General features: G+C 47.6%; 1 protein-coding gene across 5 annotated transcripts in view; it reads right to left on the bottom strand.

Moving 5' to 3' along the window:
- itpr2 (inositol 1,4,5-trisphosphate receptor, type 2) overlaps positions 1–26,979 on the bottom strand; it is a 91,244-nt gene that overhangs the window by 52,091 nt on the left and 12,174 nt on the right. For 2 of the 5 annotated variants that reach the window (XM_062546961.1, XM_062546962.1), the window contains exons 6-35: positions 25,526–25,624; positions 25,246–25,329; positions 24,869–25,015; positions 24,672–24,767; positions 23,197–23,241; positions 19,939–20,084; positions 19,278–19,377; positions 18,321–18,481; positions 17,383–17,524; positions 16,647–16,805; positions 14,518–14,690; positions 11,757–11,876; positions 11,228–11,410; positions 10,534–10,785; positions 9,455–9,602; positions 8,717–8,864; positions 7,870–8,057; positions 7,531–7,654; positions 7,367–7,424; positions 6,821–6,986; positions 6,076–6,243; positions 5,872–5,961; positions 5,480–5,605; positions 4,421–4,543; positions 4,033–4,233; positions 3,291–3,542; positions 2,764–2,889; positions 2,016–2,207; positions 1,511–1,631; positions 878–1,059 (exon numbers count right to left, since the gene is read on the bottom strand). In XM_062546961.1, coding sequence (XP_062402945.1) covers positions 878–1,059; positions 1,511–1,631; positions 2,016–2,207; positions 2,764–2,889; positions 3,291–3,542; positions 4,033–4,233; positions 4,421–4,543; positions 5,480–5,605; positions 5,872–5,961; positions 6,076–6,243; positions 6,821–6,986; positions 7,367–7,424; positions 7,531–7,654; positions 7,870–8,057; positions 8,717–8,864; positions 9,455–9,602; positions 10,534–10,785; positions 11,228–11,410; positions 11,757–11,876; positions 14,518–14,690; positions 16,647–16,805; positions 17,383–17,524; positions 18,321–18,481; positions 19,278–19,377; positions 19,939–20,084; positions 23,197–23,241; positions 24,672–24,767; positions 24,869–25,015; positions 25,246–25,329; positions 25,526–25,624 — 4,320 coding nt within the window. The remainder of the gene's footprint in view (positions 1–877; positions 1,060–1,510; positions 1,632–2,015; positions 2,208–2,763; positions 2,890–3,290; positions 3,543–4,032; positions 4,234–4,420; positions 4,544–5,479; positions 5,606–5,871; positions 5,962–6,075; positions 6,244–6,820; positions 6,987–7,366; positions 7,425–7,530; positions 7,655–7,869; positions 8,058–8,716; positions 8,865–9,454; positions 9,603–10,533; positions 10,786–11,227; positions 11,411–11,756; positions 11,877–14,517; positions 14,691–16,646; positions 16,806–17,382; positions 17,525–18,320; positions 18,482–19,277; positions 19,378–19,938; positions 20,085–23,196; positions 23,242–24,671; positions 24,768–24,868; positions 25,016–25,245; positions 25,330–25,525; positions 25,625–26,979) is intronic. The other 3 variants (XM_062546964.1, XM_062546965.1, XM_062546963.1) reach the window with 2 other exon arrangements.

Raw genomic sequence — 26,979 nt, 5'->3', positions numbered from 1 at the left:
TACAATTTACTGGCATCGACTCAGATCTCCCCAACACACAATGCGCACACACAAACACACACGCACACACACACTGCAGTGAGCTTCTCAGAGCCACATAGCCCTGCTGCTGTGCTGCAAAGAGCTCTCGTGCAGGACACTAGCACTGGCCACTGCTGCTACAGTACACTGATGATCTCTCTGCAGGCTCACTGCTGTGGGCAACTGCAGTGCAGCTCACTGCTGGTGTGCTAGCGCTTTAGCGCATTAGCAGCTCACTGTAGGCCTACTGTAGGTGACCAGCCATAGCTGCAGCTCACTGCTGGTGTGCTAGCGCTTTAGCGCATTAGCAGCTCACTGTACTGTAGGTGACCAGCTGCAGTGCAGCTCACTGCTGGTGTGCTAGCGCATTAGCGCTTTAGCAGCTCACTGCACTGTACTGTAGGTGACCAGCCATAGCTGCTGTTGACTGCTATGATGCCACAGTTAGCTGCTGTAACGATATGGCTGTGATAATAGCTGGTGTGGTGTGACAGTACTGGCTGTAACTGCTAGGTGGCGCTATTGCACAAATACTTCTGCTATTTAACTGTATTAGTATTTATTAGTATTTAGTAATTATTATTCTGCTAATTAACTGAGGTTCATAAATTGACTTTGCCAAATTTCTTCAGCTATGAGGTCAATACATAGAGACGGGTTGTAAATGAGAATGCATTTTATTTCCTCATTCGGTAACCCCAGTGAAATGCATTTTTTGGTGAAATAAAGTAATGTGTAATAAACTGTGTCTAACACACGGGTGCGGTCAACACGATTTTATTTTTAAAATTTGCATAAAAATCCTGCTACGCGGTTTACACGATGCGTGTAATACATGGGATGTGACAGACAGCACCTGTAGCTTCTCGATGATGCTCTTGTAGTCGGGCGAGCCGAAGGGCTCCTTGCGGGGGCGGGCGCGGGCCGACAGCCTCCAGTCTTTGGCGGCGCGCTGCACCATGTTGGTGTGGGTCTTCAGCGACAGCGTGTTCACCTGACTGTCCAGGTCCACGGGGATGGCAATGGCACGGTTCTTGGCTGGGCAGACAAGGAAAAGTGCTCCAATTAATCATTGAGTAGAGGGGGGGTCACGACCAGGAGGGGGGGTCACGCCCACGAGGGGAGTGAGTCATGACCAGGGACTATTCGGATTATGACTGTGACATACAGTAACTCTCCTCCAAGCAAATTGGTCTCCCTTCTCAAATATGAATTTAATTCATCCCCGTTCTTTTGCCATGTGGATAGTACCACTGCACCTTATTCAAGCGTACATAGTGCACCTATATCACTGGGTAATAGGACGGCGCAGTGCAGCTTCAGTCGATCAGCAGTAACACACATAAATGTTTCATTTCGCCCCTTCCAGCCAAAAAAAGTTCGCCCCGCTGAAGCAACATGAAGGGGCTTCACGCGGAAAGTTTGGCTGAAAGAGGCAGTTGGAGGCGGAGCGCATCAGACAGTGTGAGCGGGACGGAACTCAACGCACCCACGTCAGCGAGGGTCTTGATGCAGCCTTCAATGTTGGTTTTCTGGGAGGCGTTGAGCCATGGGCAGTTGTACACCCTGAAGGCAGACTGCAGCAGCTGAATGAAGATGGGCTGGTGTGTCTGTGGGGAGAGAGAGGGAGAGAGGGAGAGAGGGAGAGAGGGAGGGAGAGAGAGGGATGAAGAAAAAAGTAAGGGTAGGGGTCAGCATCTCTTACTCTGGACATTCAAATGGAATAAATAACCTCTGTTTACAAAGAGCAACTACAGTGATTCACATCCTTTTAAGAACACTCTATAGAGAGCAGCAGAAGCATTAAAACAAACTGAATAAATAAACAAAGTTAAACACAAACCCAAGGAGAGAGATAGGAAACTGGGACCACAGAAATGGACTCAGAGAAGAGTTGAAACATTAGAACCACACAAGGGGGGGGGAGTAAGCGCTATAACGTCCCTGTGCCCCCACCCTCCCTCCGGCCCCCGCCCTCACAGTCAATCACACACCTGCAGGTTGGAGCTGTTGACGTAGAACTGGGAGCCGAAGAAGCCCTTGATGATGGCCATGACGGTCTCGGTGATGTACCTCTCCAGCGTGGGGTCCGCGTGCTTGCGGTCGGTGGTACTGTTGCACACCTGTAACAGGATATGTGCAGGCCCGTGTTCAGCTAGCTTCCTGTGTGCGGCGCTGTTGCACAACTGCAGAGAGCAGACACGGAGGGGAGGCGTCCATGTAACAGACAGGTGAGGCAGCCATGCCAACGGCACATTGCTACATGCTAGCACATGCTAGCAGACATGCTAGTAGTAGACATGCTAAAGTCGCCAGATATTTCTTCATTTCAGCATTTCAATATGTTCTTTGTGAGTTTGATAGTGTCACATGAGGTGCCTCTCATGTAAAGTTTATACGTCCTCCCTCGCTCCTCGGGCCTCGATCCTCACTGATCTACATAAAGAATGATGGGGCGGCAACAACGATAGTCTATCCCTTCGTCTATCTTTCTTTATGTAGATCAGTGAGGATCGAGGCCCGAGGAGCGAGGGAGGACGTATAAACTTTACATGAGAGGCACCCATTGTCTTCAGGGAATTGGGTTGGTAAATGAAACCTATTAGCATGTAACCAGGCATTGTTACTGTATATTAGAATGAAGGAATCAAGCTAGCATGTTATGTTGCTTAGATGCTGCGTGCATGCTGTGAGCGTTACTGTGGAGGAAGGAAGGTGTGAGGGGTGCAGCGAGGGGCTCACCCGGGCCATGTCCACCAGGAAGTTCTCAAAGAGCTTCCAGATGTGGTTGCTGGTGTAGATCTCCTTCATCTCCACTTCGGTGTCCACGTAGCAGTGGTTCACAAAGTTCACATAGGCAATTTTCACCTATGGAGGCCCCAAAGGAACAAACAAAACAACATTATACATAATACGAGCCAATATCCTGCTAAACCAGTCCCAATTGTAAATGTACCAAATCACAACATAATATGAAATGCCTTATACATGGTTGTCATGGTTGAAATTGTTGGCACCCCATGCTAGAGTTGACTAAAAAGAGAAATATCATCATTTTATTACTTAAGCCATTGAAACCAATTTCCAAAAGATCATTTTATATTCCTCTTTTTAGTCAACTTTAGCATGGGTGCCAACAATTTCAGCCATGACTGTAGAACTACTATGACAAGCTGTAACTAGCTGCACATGGGACACAAAATTTGGTCTTGTGAATTAGTCTTCACTTGATTTTCCATAACCAAGCATTTCACCATCTCCTTGGTTACCTCTGGGATGCAGTCGTCGTGGGCGACCACGTGGACGATGTCGTCGAGCGGCAGCAGGGAGTTGCACTTGAGCTCGGTGTAGACGTTCTTGCCCTCGGTGCAGGCGGCGAGCAGCTCCACCAGTGTGTTGTGGTAGGACAGCGGGCCACTGTCGTCCGAGCGCTCCCGCTCCGAGGCCATCATCTGCAGCAGCACCGGGAACGAGGCGCGGTCGTTGTAGAACACCAGCACGTCCTCGCCGCCATTCACCAGCTACACACACACACACACACACACACACACACACACACACACACACAACACACACACACACACACACACACACACACACACACACACACACACACACACACACACACACACACACACACACACACACACACACACACACACACACACACACACACACACACACACACACACACACACACACACACACTGAATTGCAGACCAATATGCAAGGGCATGCAAGGCCTATGCAAGGGCATCTACACAAGACTAAACTGTCAGCCAGCCAGCACTAAATATATATGGGTAAACATTTCCAGCATCATAACATTTAGCAACGAACAACAGAACAATGTATTTAAGTAATATGGAACATTTGGCAACTTCATATCAACAATTCAAAATCCACTTTCATCATTGTGGTATGTATATTTTATATCTTCATATATTTTGCAATAACAGGGGTTGAAGAAATGCACAGATACAGTACTGCTGCCCTCTTTGCCTCCATCACCTCAGTCATAACTTTGTCCTGACACTTCTTCACGTATTTCCCATCGGCCTTGACGATGGTCTGGAGGAAGCGCAGGTACTGGACATGCCGCCCGTGCGTCTCGATGCAGTGGACAAAGTGTTTGACCACGCGGTCGCTGATCTCGTTACACAGGTGGTAGTTGTTCCTGAAGATGTAGCGCATCGTCTTCGCCTCGAGGATCTAAGAGCGAAAGGGAACATGACATCACCATTAGACCATGGGCTGGTGGTAGGCCACACATCCTGTGGTCTACAACTGCTGGAAACAAATACAGGAAGTGAGACTGCATTCACCGCCAGCTCTCATTACATCAATGGCCTAGATTCTCGTGATTCCTTTAATGAGTGTGTGTGCAGGGCAGGCGTACCCCTGGTGTGAGGAAGAGATTGAGGTGCTTGTGGAGCAGCGTCTGGTTCAGGGGGTTGTCTCGGCAGAAGCTCTGCAGGAAGCTGTGGGCCAGCTCCATGATCTCATTCATCTTCTCATCGCTCTGTGGAGAGAACACACGCAGCACCGAGCAATGAGGCAGGCGCCATACAAACCCCAATACACTACTGAGAGCTCGTCATGCACAGCAGGCAAGACCATATCAGGGTGTGTGTGTGTGTGTGTGTGTGTGTGTGTGTGTGTGTGTGTGTGTGTGTGTGTGTGTGTGTGTGTGTGTGTGTGTGTGTGTGTGTGTGTGTGTGTGTGTGTGCGTGTGTGCGTGTGTGCGTGTGTGCGTGTGTGCGTGTGTGTGCGTGTGTGTGCGCGCGTGTGTGTGTGCGCGTGTGCATGTGTGTGTGCGACCACTTACGTTCTTCTTTATCCCTGCCTCCCTTGCCTTCTTCCACCTCCGTAACATTGCTCATCTCCCTCACCGCTTCTGTCTGATGCACTGATGCACACACTCTGGTCTGTGCCTTCATCATGTCCCGTATTGATTATCCCAATTCCATCGTCATTGGCCTCCCCACTACATTCCTCCACAAACTTCAATACACCCATCAGCTTTGGTTGTCTTCCACACTATGTGCTTTGTACACATCACCCCTATCCTCTCCAAGCAAGAATGAAGTTCAAAATCCTCTCTCTCACCTTCAAAGCCTATGGAAGGTTTCCCTCGCCTGTACCTCCGGGAACGCCCCCCCCCCCCCCCCCCCCCCCATCCTGCAGTCCAACAGTCACTTCATCAGACCCACTAACCTGGGAGACAGGGCCTAGTGTCATGACTCCCAACTCCCTTTAAATCTGACTTTGGACTGTAGCAGCTACTGTCTTTTCCATCACAATGTCTCTTCCACCTCCCCGCATTACAGCCTTGTGTTTTGTCAGCCTTGGTTTTCATAGTGTTCTGTGTGCGCTGGGTCTGTGAGAGGCGCTATAAAAATGGACGTTGTTGCTGTCGTCGTTATTATTGCTGCTGACATCAATATCATGTTTTTACCTTCTCATAGGGGATCTGCAGCAGGTCCAGTACCACAGTGTGGGCTCCCATGTTCTTCAGCAGTCTCTGTTGCTGAACTTTACTCTTCTTTGCGGGATAGCACAACTTGCTGAGCCTGATCAAGATCTAAAGGAAGAAAACAATGAACAACCTTTAACTAAACAGGGCCTTGCTGATGCATCAGTGGGCTATGGTAATAAAAATGCACTGACACTGTCATTTATAGATGATGAAATATCTTTTGGTAAAGGTCGTTGCACGATTGGCATAACTGGACAATTTAGCATGATGGTGGAAAGCTGAATGAATAGATCACAGAGAACATCAATAGAGATGGACAGAATAAATTGCTGGAGTTGGGAAGGCAGATGAAATGACATGGCCTACAGTACCTCCTTGACAATGTTGTAGTTGTTGGCCTTGTTACTGTCAATCTGTGGCTTTAGGATCCCATCATCCACTGGGCTCAGGATACCAGCCTCCTATCACCCAATCACAAACAAGCATTCAGAACACGTGACAATATCAGGGGCGACCTGCTCTCTGACACAGAGTCCCATTTGGTAATTGATAGGAGCCACCAACAGGGGGCGCACCTCCATGTTCTGCTCCTGCTTCTGGCTGTCTCCGATGTCCTCGCTGCCGTAGCCTCCGCTCTTCTCCACCCAGAGTTCCGACTTCTCCACCGTCAGCCGCAGCTGGTCCAGGTCCGTCTTGATCTGCTTGTAGTTCTCCACGTCCTGCTCGGACACCAGCAGCTGGACCTGCAGGACACATCGGCACCACACAGACGTCCTGTTAACGTGTGCAAAACTCAAGACCTGATATTGGCCTGGAGTCTCAGTAAATGGCTAGTTGAAAGAAACGCGATACAATAGAAATGAATAGAGATTTCCAGAGCATAATGAACATGAGTCACAGATTCTGACTTTACAAGGTTATGGTGTGTGGCAGTCCCTTGGTGAAAGCGACTAAAACGAGTGAGTCACTACTCAGTCTCACTGTAACATCAATGACACTGGAGAGAGCCATGCGATGACATTTTTGCAATGACACAGCGAGATAGCCTTGGCAAAAAGGTCCAAGTCATTAAAAGCTGCTTTTATAACTTTGTGCTTACGTCCTCGTGCCTCCGAAAAGAAACTCAAATAAAAAGCCACGATCTGAGCAGAGGCAGTGGTGCACCTGGCTCAGCTCTGGCCCAGCTCTGGCTCTCACCTGTTTGAAGGCTTGCAGCACATCTGCCCTCTGGCTCTCACCTGTTTGAAGGCTTGCAGCACATCTGCCCTCTGGCTCTCACCTGTTTGAAGGCTTGCAGCACATCTGCCCTCTGGCTCTCACCTGTTTGAAGGCTTGCAGCACATCTGCCCTCTGGCTGAAGTGCTTGAAGATGAGCTGCAGGGATCCAGACACCAGCGGCGGGTAGTCCTGCATGATGAGGTGGATGAGGACCCTCAGGAAGGTCCTGCCGCCCTCGTCGTCCAACTCCACCGCACTCCTCTCCTTGCTGCAGTGAGACGAGAACACACAGCCCACCACCAGCTCAAGCACAAGTCATCCACAGCTCACGCTCAGCTCAACCTCAGCTACCTCAATGGCTGGAAACGTCCAGCTCCAAAGCTGGATCATCAATTGCCTCAGTAGAGAGCTATTACTGGTAGAATTATTTTGAACGGAGCAATAAAAGAACTCATTTGCCATTTGAGTAACTGTTCCTCTTTTTACAGTAGCTTAATTACTAGGCATGAAAATCAATACTATTCTATACACTGTCCCCAATTCAAAAGAAAAGATCAGCACAGCCCAGAAATGAAATTATAATAAAAACACACACAAATGGAAGTCCAAGGCCTTTGTTGATGGTGATTTAACACTATAGTTACTCACCTTCCAGCAAACATCGTCTCTGCTTTTGCAGCAATCTCATCTATATCTGGCTCCGACACTGCAAAGATGATGAGATTCCAGTAATGTGTGAACACATGGTTCATAGATAACACTATCTTATTAATTAATATTCATATGGCTAATGTGAAATAACTTCATCCTACCTGATATGGGCGGGTAGTCCGACACAGACATTGAGCTGTCGGGCAAGCTGTGGTCACCAAACTCTTTCTTATAGATGGACAGCAAGTATGTGATGCGATAGTCCAGTCGCACACTCAGGATAAACTTCAGATCGACATCAAAGCAAAACAAAACAGATTAACATTAACACAACACGAGTCATATTTGAACAAAGTACCAAATGACTCAAACAGATGCATGTGTGGAGTTAAAAGCCCATTAACTCATCACATGCTCTTTCAGGCTACAGGTGGCAAGACGAGTGCTGTCAGTGCAGGAAGAGCTGCAACGACTCTGCTCCCCCACCAGAGGGCGCTCACCTGGAGGATCTCGATGATCCTCAGCTTGGTGTCCATCACCATCACGTCCTCGTTGTCTGGGATACGGTGGGGCTTGCCGTGGCGCGAGGCCGGCGGGGAGTCCGGCAGGCTGAGAGGAACGGAACCCCGCAGAACCATCTGGCTCATCATCTCGCCAACCCCATGGATGGTGCGCAGAACGTTGTTCCCTAGCACACAAACACGTGGACACACACACACATAAACACGTGGACACACACACACACAATCAATAAATCACACAGGTGACATTTTAAAAGAACAACCTTGTCAAGATGGCTGAGGGGTGTGGGGCTAAATGTAACTGCAAAAGACTGCCTGAAATCTGGGTTCTAACATTCACACATTTCTAAGTTTCCCACTAGCAGTGAGGTGTCAAAACAGCTAAGAGATTCTGATGTGTAGGCATGGCAAGCAAGAACTCCACTGGTGCCCATCTGAGAACAGACCAAAACAGTTAGCTGCACTCTCCAGGTATGACTCAGCCGGTGAGAATGACTGAACTTGGAAGGGCAAACAAAAGGCTTGACGCACCACAGAACACTTCGTACTTGACCATGCCTTCAGCCTCTGCAACTTGCTATAATTTCATCACATTTATGCATCTGGCAGACGCTTTTATCCAAAGTGACTTAAAGCACGAGAGTAACACTCAAGCTGCACTGCCGAGGAGACCTTAGCTAGGAATTACTACTGGAGGAGAAAGTGCTCATTTCATTGGAAAGGTGAAATATAACGACAGGGTAAAAGTGCGTGTAGCCGTCATGCTCTGAGTGCAGTGTGTGTGTGTGTGTGTGTGTGTGAGAGAGAGAGAGAGAGAGTGTCTGACCTCCCTCTGGGCTCTTGTTGAGTTTGGCCAGGTAGGTGAGTGGCGGCTGCACAATGTCCAGGATGGCCAGCAGGGTGCGCGTGAGCCTCAGCAGCTCGCTGAAGCTGTAGAAGCCAAAGTAGACGAGGTTCCGTGCCAAGTTCACCACCTGAGGCACGCCAGAGAGAGATTTAGAACACACCTCTTACTGAGCAACACTGTGGAGCAGGCAGTCCTACAGAGGCCTCTATTGCACAGTACACTACTCCCACCAGGACAGAGAGAGATTTAGAACACACCTCTTACTGAGCAACACTGTGGAGCAGGCAGTCCTACAGAGGCCTCTATTGCACAGTACACTACTCCCACCAGGACAGAGAGAGAATGGACATAAATAAGCAATACGTTTCCTGAGCAATACGTGGAAAACAGCCCTTTGTCTCACTGCAAAAAATGAAATATGAAAATACTTACCTTGAGCTCTCTCAAAAGATAATATCACTTAATTTAAGAAGACTTTGACTTATTTTAAGGAGTCTTATCAAGACAAATTTACTTACTGCACGGACAGATAGTTTTGCTTGTTTTCAGGAAGAATTGACTTAAAATAAGACAAACTTTTCTTAAATCAAATTAAGTCAATACCAACTAGTTTATTTATCTTGATATAAGATTAAAACACTTGGCTAGATTTTATTAGACAAGCAGTTGTTTGCATTGCTGAGTTGATCAATAGATGAAGATGTGTAGGGGCCTCACCTCCAGGGTCAGCTCATTCTTCTCCTCGTCCCCAAACGGGTAGGCCTGGCTGACCACGTCTCTCAGGTACTCCTCCACAAACTCCATGGTGGGCGCAAACGTCCTCTTCATCTCCTCTCGAGACATGTCCCGGAACTCGTACTCATACCTGCACGCAGCGCACACACACACACACACACACACACACACACACACACACACACACACACAGCGTGCTTAGAAACAGCAGGCCTCTAGCAGAGCTCCAGCACCCCATAAAAACACTTTTCACACAGAACTGGCTAGAAACAAGACTGAAGTGAACCTAATATGACGTGATCGCATGATTCATCATCATTAACATCAAGTAAAAAGCCAGCTGAGTTTGACCATTTTTGTACAGTTTTCTTGAACTCACTCACAGCAATTTTCTATACTTTTATATACCGTCTATATACAGTATCACACTGATCTTTGCTCTAGCTGTGCCACTGGCCCACATTCATGTTGTGTACAATTAAGGCAATAAGACTTCACATTCGTATGATAAAATATTTTGGTTTCATATGAGCTTGCTACAGTGAGTGCACCCTGCACTGCCCACCATTTCTCAGAGCTCAAATCAGACTCAGCTTTATTGGCCAGGTTTGCATAAACCAACAAGGAATTTGACTCTGGTTAACTTGGCTCTCAAAGTACCAAAACCAAACAAATACACCATAAAATAACTAGAAAAGCACTCAGAGAGCGCAGACCTCCTCCGCCTGTATTGTTCTTCCTACGTTGTCATACATTTGAACCTGGACTATTCAGATCTCCACCACGTGGCCATACCATGCCATTACACCACTAAGCGAAATACGTAAACGCCTCCGGAATCCCGACGGTGATACGAAAAAAAGTAATTGTTTCTTCCTTGGGTCATTTCTGACCTTCCCTGAAATTTTCAGCGAAATCCATCCATCACTTTTTGAGTTATCTTGCTAACAAACAGACAGACAGACAGACAAACAGACAGGCAGACAAACAAACGCCGGTCCCCGATGAAAACATAAACCTCCTTGGCGGAGGTAAGTAAAAAAGAAACCGGAGCCGCTCACTCGTGGATGGTGATCTTGGAGGGGATCTCGGTCCAGAGGCGGGCGTAGCGTACGGGCACCACGGCCTCCTGGGGGTCGCGGTCCACGTGCATGTGCAGCATGAGGCGGCAGAAGGAGGCGCGCAGGTTGTAGGGCAGGCAGTCGTCGAACATGCTGCGCAGGATCAGCTTCACCGGCAGCTGGCTGCTGATCTGGTTGATGGCCAAGTACTGGCGGTCCAGACACATCTTAGCAAAGAGGTTCAGCTGATACCTGAGGACAGGAGGAGGGGAGGAGGTGAGAAGGTGAGAAATTGAGAAGGAGGTGGAGAGGAGAGGAGAGGAGAGGAGAGGAGAGGAGAGGAGAGGAGAGGAGAGGAGAACAAGAAGACGAGAGGAGAGGAGAGGAGAGGAGAAGAGAAGAGAGGAGAGGAGAATGAGATGGAAAGGAGAACAAAAAGAGGAGAGGAGAGGAGAGAAGAGAGCAAAGGATGTGAGAAGAAGAGGAGAACGAGAAGAGGTGAGGTGAGAAGAGAGAGGAGAGGAGAGATGCAATGAAAAATGGAGAGCAAAAGACAAAATAAATGCAAATGCGGTTTGTGCAAAAAGGGCAATACTGGTGATTGCATTTTGGATAGAACATAAACCTAATGTGGCTAACAGTCAGGGTGAATGGAAGATATGGAGCTCTGTGCCATATGTCAGCAGAGACACACCTGTAATAGGTGATGATGTCCATGTCCATCTTGTGGTTGCCCTTGGCGTCCTGGGCCAGGTGGCGGATGGACTTGCCATGGGGCTCCTTGTTGCTGTCGATCCAGTAGAGCCACACCTCCTCATCATCACCCTCGTCATGCATCAGAGAGGACTCCAGCGTCGTCTCCGTGTGCGGGATCAGTCTGACACACAGAGACACACACAGACACAGACACAGACACAGACACAGACACAGACACAGACACAGACACAGACACAGACACAGACACAGACACAGACACAGACACAGACACAGACACAGACACAGACACAGACACAGACACACACAGTTTTGAGAACATATATGTTGCAGCAGTAGTTATCTGTAACACACATGCTTGTAGGGCTACATGTACAAGTGGACTGTGAGCGTACTTGGTCTGAATGAGGATGTCAGCGTTGGCTACATGTACTAATGGACTGTGAGCGTACTTGGTCTAAATGAGGATGTCAGCGTTGGCTACATGTACAAATGGACTCTGAGCGTACTTGGTCTGAATGAGGATGTCGGCGTTGGCGGGGTTGAGCATGAACTTGCAAATGAGCTCCTGAGTGACCGGGATGGCCGTCTTGTTGGACACACACAGATCCGACAAGTAGTCCAGGAACCTGAGAAGGTACGACACACACGGACACGCAAACGGACACACACACACACACACACACACACACACACACACACACACACACACACACACACACACACACACACACACACACACACACACACACACACACACACACACACACACACACACACACACACACACACACACACACACACACACACACACACACACACACACACACACACACACACACACACACACACACACACACAAATCAAATCATTCTAGTGAACCCATTTTGACATCAAACTTGAGTAGACCACACTTATCTCCCAAAAGCAAAACATCATGTTCTAGTGCATCAGAGTAAATTGCTTTATTTTTCTTAAGGCACCAGCAATTTGGCACCACTAAAAAAAACACAGTCTGCCATCTCCTCCAACAGGCCTGCGCTAATGAAAATGTCATTACATTTCCCACTTATGCTTTTGGATGGTGTGTGGTAATGGAGTGAGCACTGAAACACCAGCAGCTAGCTGGGTCATGAGGGGAAGAGTTCAGCTAGGGTTAGAGGGGTGGAAGTGCAGGAGCATGATGATGAAGCTTCATCATCATCATCATCATCATCATCATCATGTACGGTCTATTATTGCATTCTGAGAACAGCAGTGCTAGGCCTACAGGACAGTGGACAGTGGTGACCTGTTCTTTCACCATATTTAGGATCTCCATGCTTTCCACATACTGGACTATAGTGGACTACAGTGTCCTGGAAAACATACTGTATGTGTGCATTTCCACTCCGGGTGGGGAAAGTGAAGGGTGCTGCAGCAAGGTCCTGCTCAACCGTTTGGTAGACCACACTTTGAGTCACAATATCTCCGTGTATAATGCATTCAGCTTAACTCAACCTGAATGAGCCTTCTCTACCACCTGGTTTAGTTGAGCTATGCTAAAAAAATCCTCTAGAAGGCACTGCATCTGTGAGCTGTATGCTTTGCAAGTACTCCTTCAAACAGGAAGTGAGACCGAGAAAATTCGATCGTTACATGAGGGCTGATTTTCAGCGAAATTTTCCAAAATAAGAATATTTTTTCGACACATTATCATTTCAGAGGTGTTATTGAACAGAATTATGCAACTTAATGCAAAAAAAAACCCTCTTATAACAGTCAAATATTTTTTTTAAAAACGAGCTCTACCAAATGGTTGAGATGTCCTTTTACGCCTTGATCAAGCTCTACCAAACGGTTGATTTGCGGTCACTTGATGACGGTCACTTGATGACATTTATCAAGATTTACCAAATCTGTTGCACGACCTCCAAAACATTCGTAAAGTTGCCTATGCCCATGTAGTTAATGACATAAGAATGAATAATAAAGACATGGACGAAATAACCTTTTTTTTTTTTTTTTTTGTATGCATAAAGATATCTGGTGTTTACTGTTAACAGACATCTCAACCGTTTGGTAGAGGCCTATATCTAGAAAACTGTGGGGTCTGAGTTTGAAAAAACAATTGATTTTTGTTATTAATGTACGGAGCCCGGGAAGGGTCAGGTGTGTGAATATTTTTGAGTGAACTTTTGCGTTCCCTCGCAATACTTTTTGCGTTCCCTCGCAATACTTTTGCGTTCCCTCGCAATACTTTTTGCGTTACCTCGCAATACTTTTGCGTTCCCTCGCAATAACTTTTGCGTTCCCTCGCAATAACTTGTAGGCTATGTATGCCCTTAAGCCGCTAGGTTCCGTTTGCGGAGTGGGAGGGGTAGAGAGGAAGCAAGGGTGTGTGTGTGTGTGTGCGTGTTGGTGTGTGAGATTGGAGTGGGAGAGAGAGGCATGTTACAGGGATGTGAATGTAGGCTATATTATAAAGATCACAAAATAAATCCTCTGATCCAAACCACTGTGCAAGTTAACCTGCTGCTGTTGTGAAGGAGAGAGGGTTAACCAAGTCAATTCAAGTACCCCCTGGAGCAGCCATAAGTCTCCCCTGAAATCTCAAACTACGTTCTGAGACGTAAACAAAAGTTAACATTGGGCTCCGTACAGTGGCTAGCCTGCTACGTCAGGTTAAAGCACTGTCAACTCTCATGCTGCGCCGAAACAAGCCGTTTTTCTTTAGCAGATGCTTCAGAGTTTTCATGCTTATAATCACATTGTGTCTCACAGACAAATCTGCCAGTATATTGCTGTAGCCTATGTGAGCCCCAGGTTAAAGTAACTTAATAATGTCCAGATTATTCATGAGTTGAACTGCAGTCCATGTAAACCTATATGGTGGGCTAATGCATGGAGCCCAAGTTGACAGGAACACATACAAGTTATTGCGAGGGAACGCAAAGAGTATTGCGAGGGAACGCAAAACTATTGCGAGGGAACGCAAAAGTATTGCGAGGTAACGCAAAAAGTATTGCGAGGGAACGCAAAAGTATTGCGAGGGAACGCAAAAAGTATTGCGAGGGAACGCAAAAGTGCACTCAAAAATATTCACACACCTGACCCTTCACGGGCTCCGTATTAATGTCCTAATTAATTAAGAAATGCAAAAAAATAATTTTTCCATTGCTTTTTTCTTGGTGCGGACTTTAAAGGGTTAAAAGGGACCACGGGGCTGAGGGAGTATGCGGGGGGTGGGTGAGAGCTGGCGGGTGACGCCAGGTGATCATGCCCTCATACCTGGGCTCACGGTTGCGTCTCAGCAGGTTGACGAAGGTCTCGATCTCCTTGGCGGTGATGTGCTTCTCCAGCAGCTTGCGGTTGTTGTGCAGCAGGGCCGTGATGGTGTCCTCGGCCAGGATCTCGTAGCCGATCTGGGACTGCATGACGGAGAAGTTCTTAGCGATGTATTCCTGCAGGAGACACAGGAGAGTTAGAGGACAAGTGTGCTCTGGGCACTACCAGATGGGGCATCTTCTCTAGGCAGTCTTAGTCTTCAGCAGCGGAACAACTGAAAGTAAGCTCCAGGGTGTGAGCTCTCTGTATGTGTGCACGTGTCTATGTTTGTGCGTATTGTGTGTGTATCTGGGTGTGTCTCAAATCACTGTAGCAGAGCCTCCAGCAGAGTTTGGCTGGGGCGTGTGTTTTGTACATACGAGTGTACAGTATACAGTGCCTATAGAAAGTCATCATACCCTTTTGAAATAGTTACTTTTTTTGTCTTACAGCCTGAAATCAAAACCCATTTAAAAAAAAATCTTTTCCAGTTTCATTAACAAATTTAGCTGTACAACATCAAAATAATGAAAAAAAAGTCAGCAGTTCTGAAAATTAATAAAAAATTAAAAAATAGAATAACAGGGTTGGAAAAGTCATCATACCCCTGACTTAATACTTTGTAAAGCTTCCTTTTGCTTTCATTACAGCCATCAATCTGTTTGGATATGTCTCTAATATAGCTTTGCACACCTAGATAGGGGAATATTTGCCCAATTTTCCGTGCAGAAATGTTAAAATGTAGACAAATTCTGTAGGGAATGGCGATGGACTGCTCTCTTCAAGTCAATCCACAGATTTTCTATAGGATTTAAGTCAGGGCTCTGACTTTGCCACTCAAGGATATTCACCATCCTATCCTTAGGCCACTGCTTTGTTCTTTTGGAAGTATATGTTTAGGATTATTGTCGTGTTGGAAGGCGAATGACCTCCCCATCCTCAGCTGTCTAGGAGAGGGACGCAGGTTTTCCTTAAGAATTTGGGTGTACTTGGCAGCATCCACTTTCCTTTCTATCCTGACCAATTGCCCAGTTCCCGCTGAAAAGAAACACCCCCACAACATAATGTTGCCCCCACCATGCTTCACACTAGGTATGGTGTGTTTTGGGTGGTGTACTGTGTTGGTTTTCGCCAAACATTGCGCTTGGAGTTCAGTGCAAAAACACATCTGGAATATTCTGCTACCATGTGGAAAAAGCTTTTATGGTCAGATGAGACTAAGATCGAACTTTTTGGAGACTAAGATTGAAGTTTTTGGACTGAGCTCCAGGCGCTAACCAAACACAGTATACACACCCAAACACACGCAAAACACACCATACCTACTGCGAAGCATGGTGGGGGCAACATTATGTTTTGGGGATGTTTCTCTTCAGCGGGGACTGGGCAATTGGTCAGGATAGAAGGGAAAATGGATGCTGCCAAGTACACCAAAATTCTTGAGGAAAACCTGCGTCCCTCTCCTAAACAGCTGAGGATGGGGAGGTCATTCGCCTTCCAACACGACAATAATCCTAAACATACTGCCAAAAGAACAAAGCAGTGGCTTAAGGATAGGATGGTGAATATCCTTGAGTGGCAAAGTCAGAGCCCTGACTTAAATCCTATAGAAAATCTGTGGATTGACTTGAAGAGAGCAGTCCATCGCCATTCCCTACAGAATTTGACTATATTTTAACATTTCTGCACGGAAAATGGGGCAAATATTCCCCTATCTAGGTGTGCAAAGCTATATTAGAGACATATCCAAACAGATTGATGGCTGTAATGAAAGCAAAAGGAAGCTTTACAAAGTATTAAGTCAGGGGTATGATGACTTTTCCAACCCTGTTATTCTACTTTTTAATTTTTTTATTAATTTTCAGAACTGCTGACTTTTTTTTCATTATTTTAATGTTGTACAGCTAAATTTGTTAATGAAACTGGAAAAGATTTTTTTTTAAATGGGTTTTGATTTCAGGCTGTAAGACAAAAAAAGTAACTATTTCAAAAGGGTATGATGACTTTCTATAGGCACTGTATATGCATAAGCTAGAGTGTGCGTGTCTGCGTGTCTGCGTGTCTCATGTTCTGAGTTCTGAGTCCGTCCATGCCTGGTTCTTGCGGTAGTCCTGCTGGGAGTGGCGCAGCACCCTGTAGCAGAGGCGGAACAGGTACTTGTAGGCCGTGTAGCGCTGGTCCCCCAGATCCTCCAGCTTCAGCATGGGACCGTCACCCTGCTCACTGAACGGAGCTTTCAGAATGCCAAAGATCTGAAACACACACACACACACACACATACACACACACACACACACACACACACACACACACACACACACACACGATTCACAGACAAATTGTCACTTATCAGCTTTACTTCAACCAAAAAAAACACAATTGTAAGATTAATTTAAATAGAATGGAATTAACAACCCGCAGTGCTTTCAAATCCCTTTCAGTCAATTACACTGACTAGAGATTTGGAATTAAACTTTTGATAATAAAATTCCCATCCTGTTCACTGATGGTGCGGAATACAATAGCATATAGGTGGTGAATTCAACAAAAGATAATTGCCATATAATGTCTTTTCAAACAAAAAGGAAGCAGACGATTAAAGTCATCAGTTCCTGATTGCGGCTAAAGAGTGCGACTGTGTTATGCTCTGCAAGTGGGCTGTGTGTGTAATGAACTGGGCTAAATTAAGACTTATCTTTCAGCTTGACTTTGATTGCAATTGTGCATCCCAGAGTTAGGTCTGTGGTCTTGGATAAGCATGTTTGTTTGTCTGTAAAGTATGCTTTAGGGGGGTGTGTGTGTGTGTGTGTGTGTGTGTGTGTATCTGACCTGCTGAAGTATATTCTGCTCCCGCATCAACTTCTGCCGCTCTCTGTTGAGGTTGGAGATGACCACTGAGAGCACCTCCTGGCCATTATTGGGCACGTCACACACAAAGAAGATCAGGTCCTCCAGCAGCTTCACCACAAACCTGGAGGAGAGAACAGCACAGCACAGTACAGGGTACAGCATTGGAGGAGGATGCCAGCTGATGTTGAGGTCATGAGCACATAGTCATGGGAAAAAAGGACACTTCATATTCGATTTTTTAAAAAAAGGAAAATTCACGAGTTCATTCATAGCTTTTTCTGTGCAAAAATGGAAGGAAAGCCCTCGTAGGACAAGCACAAAACGAAGCTTGCTGAAAGCCATTGGGAGGCTTTGAACTGAGATTATTCTTAAAACATGCGGCCCACGCTTCAGTTTCAACTTTCTTCAAGTGTTGATCTTCGTGCTCAACAGTCAATCAAATCACATCCATTCCTTTAGAGCACCTGAAGCATTGACTTTGACATTGACAGTCAATGACCTTTTTTTCTTTTAATGTTTTTTCTATGCTTGTTTCACACTTAGAGAGCCGGGACTTTGTACTAACACACACACACACACACACACACACACACACACACACACACACACACACACACACACACACACACACACCACAAAGCTAGAGAACAGTGAGGAGCGATGGCTGAATTTGACTGCACATTAAATCCAATTTTTAACTTCAAAAAGAATATTGAGAACTTGATGCAACAGACATGTCATGCCCTGTAAAGCCTTGTTGCATTACATGCAGAGTCCATTTAAGCAACCATTGGCCACATGGCATGTCGGAGAGCAGCAAGCCTTTAATTACTTTAGGGTGCCATGTCCCTTTAAGAGATGCATCAGCTGTGACCCCTGTGACCTTTTGAACAGGAAGAGCACACTAAGGGCTGTACCTCCTCTCATTCTGGGTGATGTTGCTGTTCTGCAGCTTGCCCACGGTCGACTCCAGCACCTTGCTGGCATCGTTGGCAAAGTCCAGGTCCCTGACCTCCGACAGTGGCACCGACACGATCGAGAAGGCTTCCTTGTCCTCTTTGGTGGAGCAGGTGCCAATCTTCACGTGAAATAGACACAAAGCAACACCATTTAACCAAAGATCATTACTCATTACTGACAAGATAGAGCAACATAATGCATCTGTATGGAAGCTAAATTCGAACAGTTCCTGTCTGCTTAAAGAGGCATGTCGCAAAGTCGTCATAGTGGGATATCAATCTCTGTCAGATTGGCAAGCAGTTAAGTTCGAATGAAACGTCACTTTCTAGGTCTGCTTAAAGGGGGATTTCGCCCCCCTCCCCTTTGCGAAAACAGAACGCGGAAATGTTCCAACGTTTGCGCCTCTCGCTCCGCTTTAACCCTCTCTGATTTAACTTAACGTATGCAAGAGATTAATGTTCATCACTCAGAAAGTGTCTCAATGACTCACTAGGTGCTTCTCAACATGCCCCCTCGATCCTCGATGCTCAATCCTCGAGGGGCGTTCCCACTGATCTAGAACTAACTAACAGGATAGACTATCGCATTGTTGCCGCCCCATCATTCTTTACGTAGATCAGTGAGGATCGAGGCCAGAGGAGCGAGGGAGGACGTATAAACGCTGAATGAGAGGCACCCATAGAATGACTTACTGCAACAGGGAAATCCAACCGGCATGCTTTCGCGTTTAAAAATACAGTTTCAACTTCTGGCTGTATTATGTACTGTGTAAGTGGCTCTGTGGCTTGAGGATGTAAGTGTTGTGTGTGTGTGTGCAGAACAGGTGTTGCAGGTGGGTGCATGAAATCAGCAACATAACTGTGTGTACGTGTGTGTGTGTGTGTGTGTGTGTGTGTGTGTGTGTGTGTGCTCACCTTGAGCATGACCGGCCTGTCCTCATCACCATCTATGCTGGTATAGGTGCTGGTCACCCAGGTGTTTGTACAGAGGTGACGCAGCCGCACGTAAGAGTTTCTGCAACACAAGACAGAAATCCTTTCAAACATGCGCGCAGGAACACATATCCATAGAAAATAGAAACTGCCCTCACAGTCAGCCTAGAGGGTAAAGGGCAGTTCACACCAGGAAGGAGAGAAATATTATGATACATTATACAGATCTGTAACAATATGAGCACCCACTCACCAAAGAGGAACATGAGGACAGTCTCTCCTCACGATGATAAATATGATGTCTAAAATGTACCGGATTCTGATTGGCAGTCAGCTTTTTATTGTTCTTAAAATGGCTCTGAAAGTGATCTCCAACAATATTGTTCGTCATGTCGTTTTCGTTTTCTAGTGCGTGGTGTGAGCGCTGTCATTCATATGGACTACAGCAAATACTTAAAAGCGTTGTTTTTGCCATTTGACGTTACAGCTATTGCTCTTGGTGTGAACGGCCCTTAATGGTGTGTGAAATTCCTCACTGAACAACATTGGCTTCAAAGTGCTTTACGTGACAGAAAATGCAGAGAGCTGTGGCAGAGAGAGAGAGAGAGAGAGAGAGAGAGAGAGAGAGGACCCCCTGACTGACCGGGGCACGAGGCAGTCGGCCGGCTGCAGGGTGGTGGCGTCCAGCTCAAACAGCGAGGCGATGTCATTGCCGTGCGGCACCGACACCAGGGTGAAGGCGATCTTCTCCGCAGCCTTCTTCTTCTTGAAACCACCGTCCGTCTCCGTCTAGACGGACCAAGAGAAAACTTATTCGGGGAACCGACTGTGTGCATCCACGCATAACAGACAGGATTTCCTTGTATTAGATTATGAGATTAAGACACAAATGTGATTGAGATCGAGATGATGACATTTTGTTAATACTGTACACCTCCTGTGTTGCGCAAATGGTATGCTGTAGCAATCTGTGTTTGAGGGAAGGTGTGCTTTTTAAAAAACTACTCACAAGCACTCAAAAAAACTAGTACGGAATACGTCTGTTTGGACCTCTATACGGTACTGCGGGCAGACCAGGGAGACAGCCTGAAGCTATGCCAACCTCCTGAGTTTAACTAACAAATCACAGAAACTTGCAGAATATCCAGAATGAATATACTGCACCCTGAAGTCTTCAGGGGGAAAAAAGCAAGCAGGTTGTGGGGATGTCTGGGTCCACGTCTGAATATAAATTGCGGTGGGAGCTTTTGTTTTAGGGGCTGACGCCGCAGTTTTATCAACAGGCAGGGGACACTCGCATGAAAAAACACGGGCAGGCCTTGTGCCTGTGCGGTCATGGAGTATTCTGTGGATATAGCTCTCCGTCCTCTCTGATGAGGGAGGATACACACTGCGTCTGCGGGAGGATTTGAAACAGCGGGCTCTTGGCAACACTAATCACAGACACAAACTTGTTGTGCAGAGCCGGCCCTGAAGAGTTAATCCCAGAAATCTCTCCTGCATGAGACTCACGAGCACTCGGCTCCCTCCATCCACCCCCACCAAACACCTCTTCTTCTCTTCTCCTCTCTTCCCTTCGCTTCTCTCGCTCCGCTCTCACTCCCTCGCGCTCCCTCGCTCTCGCTGCTGCGCCAATGACTCACACTCGCACAAACGCGCACACACACACACACACACACACACACACACACACACACAGACAGCCGAGCAGACAGCACGTCTGCTGCCTCTCACGGGGCATCCCGAGACTCAGACATTATGTAAGGAGCCCCCTCAGAGTGTGTGTGTGTCTGTGTGTGTGTGTGTGTGTGTGTGTCTGTGTGTGTGTGTGTCTGTGTGTGTGCGTGTCTGTGTGTGTGTTTGCAATAGTTGCTTTAGCGGAATACTAATACGGCAGGTAGGTGAAGAGAAACAAAGCGTAAATAGACTTCTCCCCAGGGTGAGGGAGTAAGAACTGAGCCTGTCTCGCAGGATACAAGTGGTTCTGTAAGTGTGTGCAAGTGTGTGTGAGTGTGTTTGTGAGTATGTGTGTCTCTGTGTGTGTACGAGAGAAAACTGTGTGTGTGTATGTGCGTATTTCTGTGTGTGTGTGAGAGAGAGACAGAGTGAGCAGGAGAGAAAGAGGGGTGCGTATAGAGAAAAGAGAGATTATATAAGAGTGCTGCTGCTGGGAGAAGGCGGGGGTCCCAGGAAACGCTGTGATATGCAGCCAAACAACAGGGCAAAGCAGGGGGCAGCCATTTCAGAGACAGACAGTTCAGCACACACACACACACACACACACACACACACACACACACACACACACACACACACACACACACACACACACACACACACACACACACACACACACACACACACACACACACACACACACACACACACACACACACACACACACACACACACACACACACACACACACACAAGCACACTCAGACACGCACAGCCATGCACAATCAGACACAGACTGTGCTTCTATTTTCTCCCATTCCCGGTTCAGTCATTCAAGCTGAGCATTCTTTTCCAGTTTACATGAGCACTGATCAAATCAAGTGTGTGTTCACGCCACTCTCTCAGTCTCATAAAGGTCTCATTTACCACTTTCAACATGGGGCCTATTCAGAAAACAAGGTGCTAATGACAGGAGAGCATTCAAAGATCCGACTCTAATAGACTTTCAATTCATTACCGACATATTTACGCGTACATAAACAGAGACGAGCAGTAATGCACAGACTTCCTTTGAATATGGCAGACACAAGCACTACACTATGAAAAGCAGACACTATGAAAAACATTCTCTCACACACACACACACACACACACACACACACACACACACACTCGCAATGGCAGTCATGGATACAGCACACAGCAAACACAAACCCATCGCCATGCATACATAATGCACCCAGAGCCATGCACACATAACTGTAAGCAGCAGGTGGCCTCATATCTTGGGAGACAGACTCAAGGCGAGAGACTCAAGACAAGAGACTCGAGACAAGAGAGACTCAAGACTCAAGACAAGAGACTCGAGACAAGAGAGACTCAAGACTCAAGACAAGAGACTCAAGACGAGAGACTCAACACGAGAGACTCAACACGAGAGACTCAACACGAGAGACTCAAGACAAGACTCAAGTCCCTTGCAGACTCAGAGCTACAGCATCAGAGGGGAGCGTTAGCATGTGAATTTTCTCACCAGGTAAACACACACAGGGTGTACTGTACAGTACACATGAGCAGTGGACAGGCTGGACATTATTAAACTGCTCAAACACTGTTTATCCACCAGACACAGATGGACGCGCTATCATCAGCCGTCAGCTCATAAAAGGCTCCAGCGATTTGATAATCGCGCCGGCCCTCAATGGAAACTCATTGATTCTTTCAATAGCGCTGCATCTGTCGGGTCATGAATAGCCCTCTGCTTGCTCTCGCATGCGTCAGTATGAGGGTGAGAAAGCTTCCTGGGCTTTCCACGGCATTGCTATGGCAATGGCATAACCAACAAACAAAAAAAAGGAAAAAAGAAAAAAAGAAAATGGCACTTTCATCGCTAAGCAACCAAGAGGAAGCGTGATGAAGCAGTCTAGCTCTGACGGCCCAGAAGAGCTCAAACACGTCAGGGGAGGAAACTTAACAGACGCTCCCAGAGCCACATCTGATAACAACAGTGGTGCATCATACCTATAAAATATGTAATCTCACCAAGAGCTTTAGACCACAAGATCACCACAGATCAGTCTCATATCAAAAGATAAGATTGTGACTTTGAGTACTGGAAGTTTGGCCCTGGGTCAGACATTCTAGAAAGTTCCTTGGCTCATAATGGTGGAAATACCCAGATGGCACACGTAGTTGTGGGCAGTGTTAAACAGTGCAGACTCACCTCTCCTTTCTGGTCTACGCTGTCCTCCCTAAAATCAGGATTCACCTGAAATGCAAACCAAGCACTTATTACATAACTCTCCACTGTTTCCACCTCACACTCACACACACCCTCCTCCCAGACCCACTCTGTTCCCCAGGTGTGTGGGATTCCCATCTGTAAACACACACACACACACACACACACACACACACACACAAAGACGCACACAAAGACGCACACACACACACAAAGACACGCACGCACACACACATACACACACACTCAATCACACACACACCGCTAACATCTGGCAGTATGTTTGGGATGAGTCTAAACAGTGGGGATAGTGCCATCTACAGTCCACTGACTGTAAACTCAAGACCTAAGTGTGCTCCCAGCTCTGACTCCCGCTCTGCCCCGAGCGTAATGAGGCACGTGGGAGTGCCCGGGCATCGAGCTTCACACGGCGCCCAGCACCAGTGCCCTCGCCAGGTCGCTACGCCCTCACATCCACTGGAGCACGCTGGCACAGGCTAGTGGGAGTGGGGGCACGCTGGCACAGGCTAGTGGGAGTGGGGGCACGCTGGCACAGGCTAGTGGGAGTGGGGGCACGCCAAGGAGTAGACGGCGCAGACAGGGATCGGTGAAGGGCACAGGGATCAGTGAAGGGCACGGGCACATGAACAGCACCGTTATCTCCCACACCTCCTGGCGGAGGGCAAAGGGAGGTAGGAGGTAAGAGGGAAAGAGGGAAAGAGGGAAAGAGGGAAAGAGGAAACGAGGGAGAGAGGGAAAGAGGGTAAGAGGGTAAGAGGGAAAGAGGGAAAGAGGGAGAGAGGGAGAGAGGGAGAGAGGGAGAGAGGGAGAGAGGGAGAGAGGGACAGAGGGAGAGAGGGAGAGAGGGAGAGAGGGAAAGAGGGAAAGAGGAAACGAGGGAGAGAGGGAAAGAGGGAAAGAGGGAAAGAGGGTAAGAGGGTAAGAGGGTAAGAGGGTAAGAGGGTAAGAGGGTAAGAGGGAAAGTGGGAAAGAGGGAAAGAGGGAAAGAGGGAAAGAGGGCGCGTTTGTTCGTTCTGTCTCCTCTCACATGACCTAAATAAAGCACTGCTCCAATGTACTTACATTGTTTTGACAGCAGTTCGCCATCTCTTGGTCTCATTTGGATTCACTTTGGTTAATATCACGTGACGGGAGTTTCAGTTTATGTTTTAACGGTGAGCATGGCTGCATGTATTCAAAATCATTCTAAAAAGGAACAGCAGACTACACACAAGCTTTTGTTTCAACTCCGACATGGAAGCGACACCTCCGTCAGGGGAAACCCGTCCGTGGTTACAGTACTGTATGTGCGGTTAGACAAAGAGAGAGCTGGAGTGGGTGATGGCTATGGAACGGGTAGTGTTGAGGTCGGAGAGAAACAGAGGGGTGAGGACGGGGGGGAGGACAGGGGGGAGGACAGGGGTGAGGACAGGGGTGAGGACGGGGGGGAGAAGCACCTCTGCAGCCAGGTAGTTGCCGGTGGCCAGGTGCTTGAAGCGGAACAGGCTGTTCCACTGGCCAGCGCCTCCTCTGCAGGGGTCATAGTGCACCACCTGCAACACACAGCCCATCGGGGTGGGGGTCAGAGAACAGCACAAACAACACCAGCCAACCTGGAGACCGGGCTAACCAGTTAAGACATATGTAGTCCAACCTCGATTTCCCAGAGTGCCTTGGAGCTGGTGGCGGAGGTTGCTGATTGGCGGAGTGTGGTCCTGAGGAAGACGTGCTGCTGCTTGTTGTACTCGTCGCACGTGAGGAACTTCTCCTGCTCGGCGTGGAAGAGCCTGACCACGTCCCCCTGCCACAGAGGAAGAGAGGGGGAAGAGGAAGACAGGGGGAAGACAAAGGGGAAGTGAGGGAGGAGAAAGGGAAGAGAGAGAGAGAGAGAGAAAGTCAGTGGAGGGACAGTAATACAGAGGTAGACAGAGAAAGGGGAAGAGGTGCAGTATTGGTCATTGACTACTGTAAACACTAGTATCGAGTGCTCTCGTCCTGTCTGAGACGAGGGGAAGTCTGCCACACACTGACCCCCTTGAGGACATCCTCTCTGTAGTCGCTGAACTTCATGAAGAGCGTGACCTTCCAGCTCGTATTGCAGTTCACAGCATTGACCTGTCCACCATTGCAAAGACAAAAACAAACAACAGACAGCTATGAGTCCTAACTTTGCGTGAAGCTCATCTTATAAAACACTCTGCAGCACGACAGCTGGCAGTGAACTAACAAACTTCAAACTTTAGCTTCACTTTTAATGAGCTATGTGGACATGAGTGACAGATGCTTTATGGAACCTTCCGGAAGACCTCACCTCCTTGCAGCCGCGGTTGTCCAAGAGCTCGATGTTGCTGGCGTGGAGCGGCTGCCCTGCGTTGACTGGCATCAGGACAACCTTATCTCCAACAACCACCTTCAACCCAGATGGAGAGGAGAGGAGGGGGAAGGAGATGGGTGAAAAAGGACAGGAGTTTAAGTGAGGTGCTCTGGAGGAGGGTGAGTCACATGCAATGCATTTTCCATGACTATGACCATGACGTGGGCAGGAGACAGCCGGTGGTCAAACAGGAAATGGCAGCTCTTTTGGCATGCATGAGAGAAGCCCCGGTGCCTCATGCATTTACGGCTCTCCAACACCACCGACCCTACTCGCCAGACCTCTCACTCTCTCACTCTCACACTCTCTCACACTCTCACACTCTCTCACACTCTCTCACACTCTCTCACACTCTCTCACACTCTCTCACACTCTCTCACTCTCTCACTCTCTCTCACTCTCTCACTCTCTCACTCTCTCACTCTCTCACTCTCTCACTCTCTCACTCTCTCACTCTCTCACTCTCTCACTCTCTCACTCTCTCACTCCTCTGAGGGTGCCACCAGGCCTTGTTTCTGGGCTGCGTGGCCACCCTAGCGCGGTCCTGTGGGAGAGCTGGGTAGGTCATGAGTCCTGGGGCTCCATGCATGGAGAGCTCTGAGGCTCTCACGCTGGTCTACTACATATGGACATTAAACAGCACATCACAACTCTGATCAATGCCACAGATAAGCACTCCACACAGAGAGTCTGTGAACATAATGGCTGTGGTCGCGTGACTGACAGCACACTATACAAATAAGGTGCTGGGGCTGGGGCTGGGGGGGGGGGGCTGGGGCTGGGGGGGGGGCTGGGGGGGGGGGGGGGGGGGGGGGGTGGACAAGCACCTCAGTGTTGATGGTGTTCTGTTTATCAGATTAAACTACCCATGACTCACTCCGCTCTCTCCTCTGAAGGGAAAGGAAAAAGTGTGATGACAAGGTGAAAATGCAGGCAACAAATGAGGGCTCACATTCAAACGTGCAAGTCACAGTTTCAGTGCTAACATGCTAATGTGGCCTATCCTAACAAACACACAGATAGACTATGCACACACACACACACACACACACACACACACACACACACACACACACAAAAAGAGACACACACACACACACACACATGCACAGCAATCAAATCAAGTACCTTTAACCATTGGTTTTCTAAGTTGAGAGGAAAGGAAAGATCAAATGAGTTAATATGTTAAAGCATGATGGGAATCTTGTAGATTTCGATGAGAAAAGAACAGATTAAAGTACATCTCTACAATCCATTCACATTAAACACCATTTTAAAATGGCATCAATACAGGAGTAAATTCCGTTCAAATAAAGTAATATCATGCCACAGATTGATAATATAGAACATCACATAACAGTGCTCTTTTGATAAATAGCAACAGCTACTCC

Source organism: Sardina pilchardus, chromosome 10, assembly GCF_963854185.1.
Source record: "Sardina pilchardus chromosome 10, fSarPil1.1, whole genome shotgun sequence".
Taxonomy (NCBI): Eukaryota; Metazoa; Chordata; class Actinopteri; order Clupeiformes; family Clupeidae; genus Sardina; species Sardina pilchardus.
Note: the sequence above shows the minus strand (reverse complement) of the source record. Positions and strands in the feature narration are given on the sequence as shown.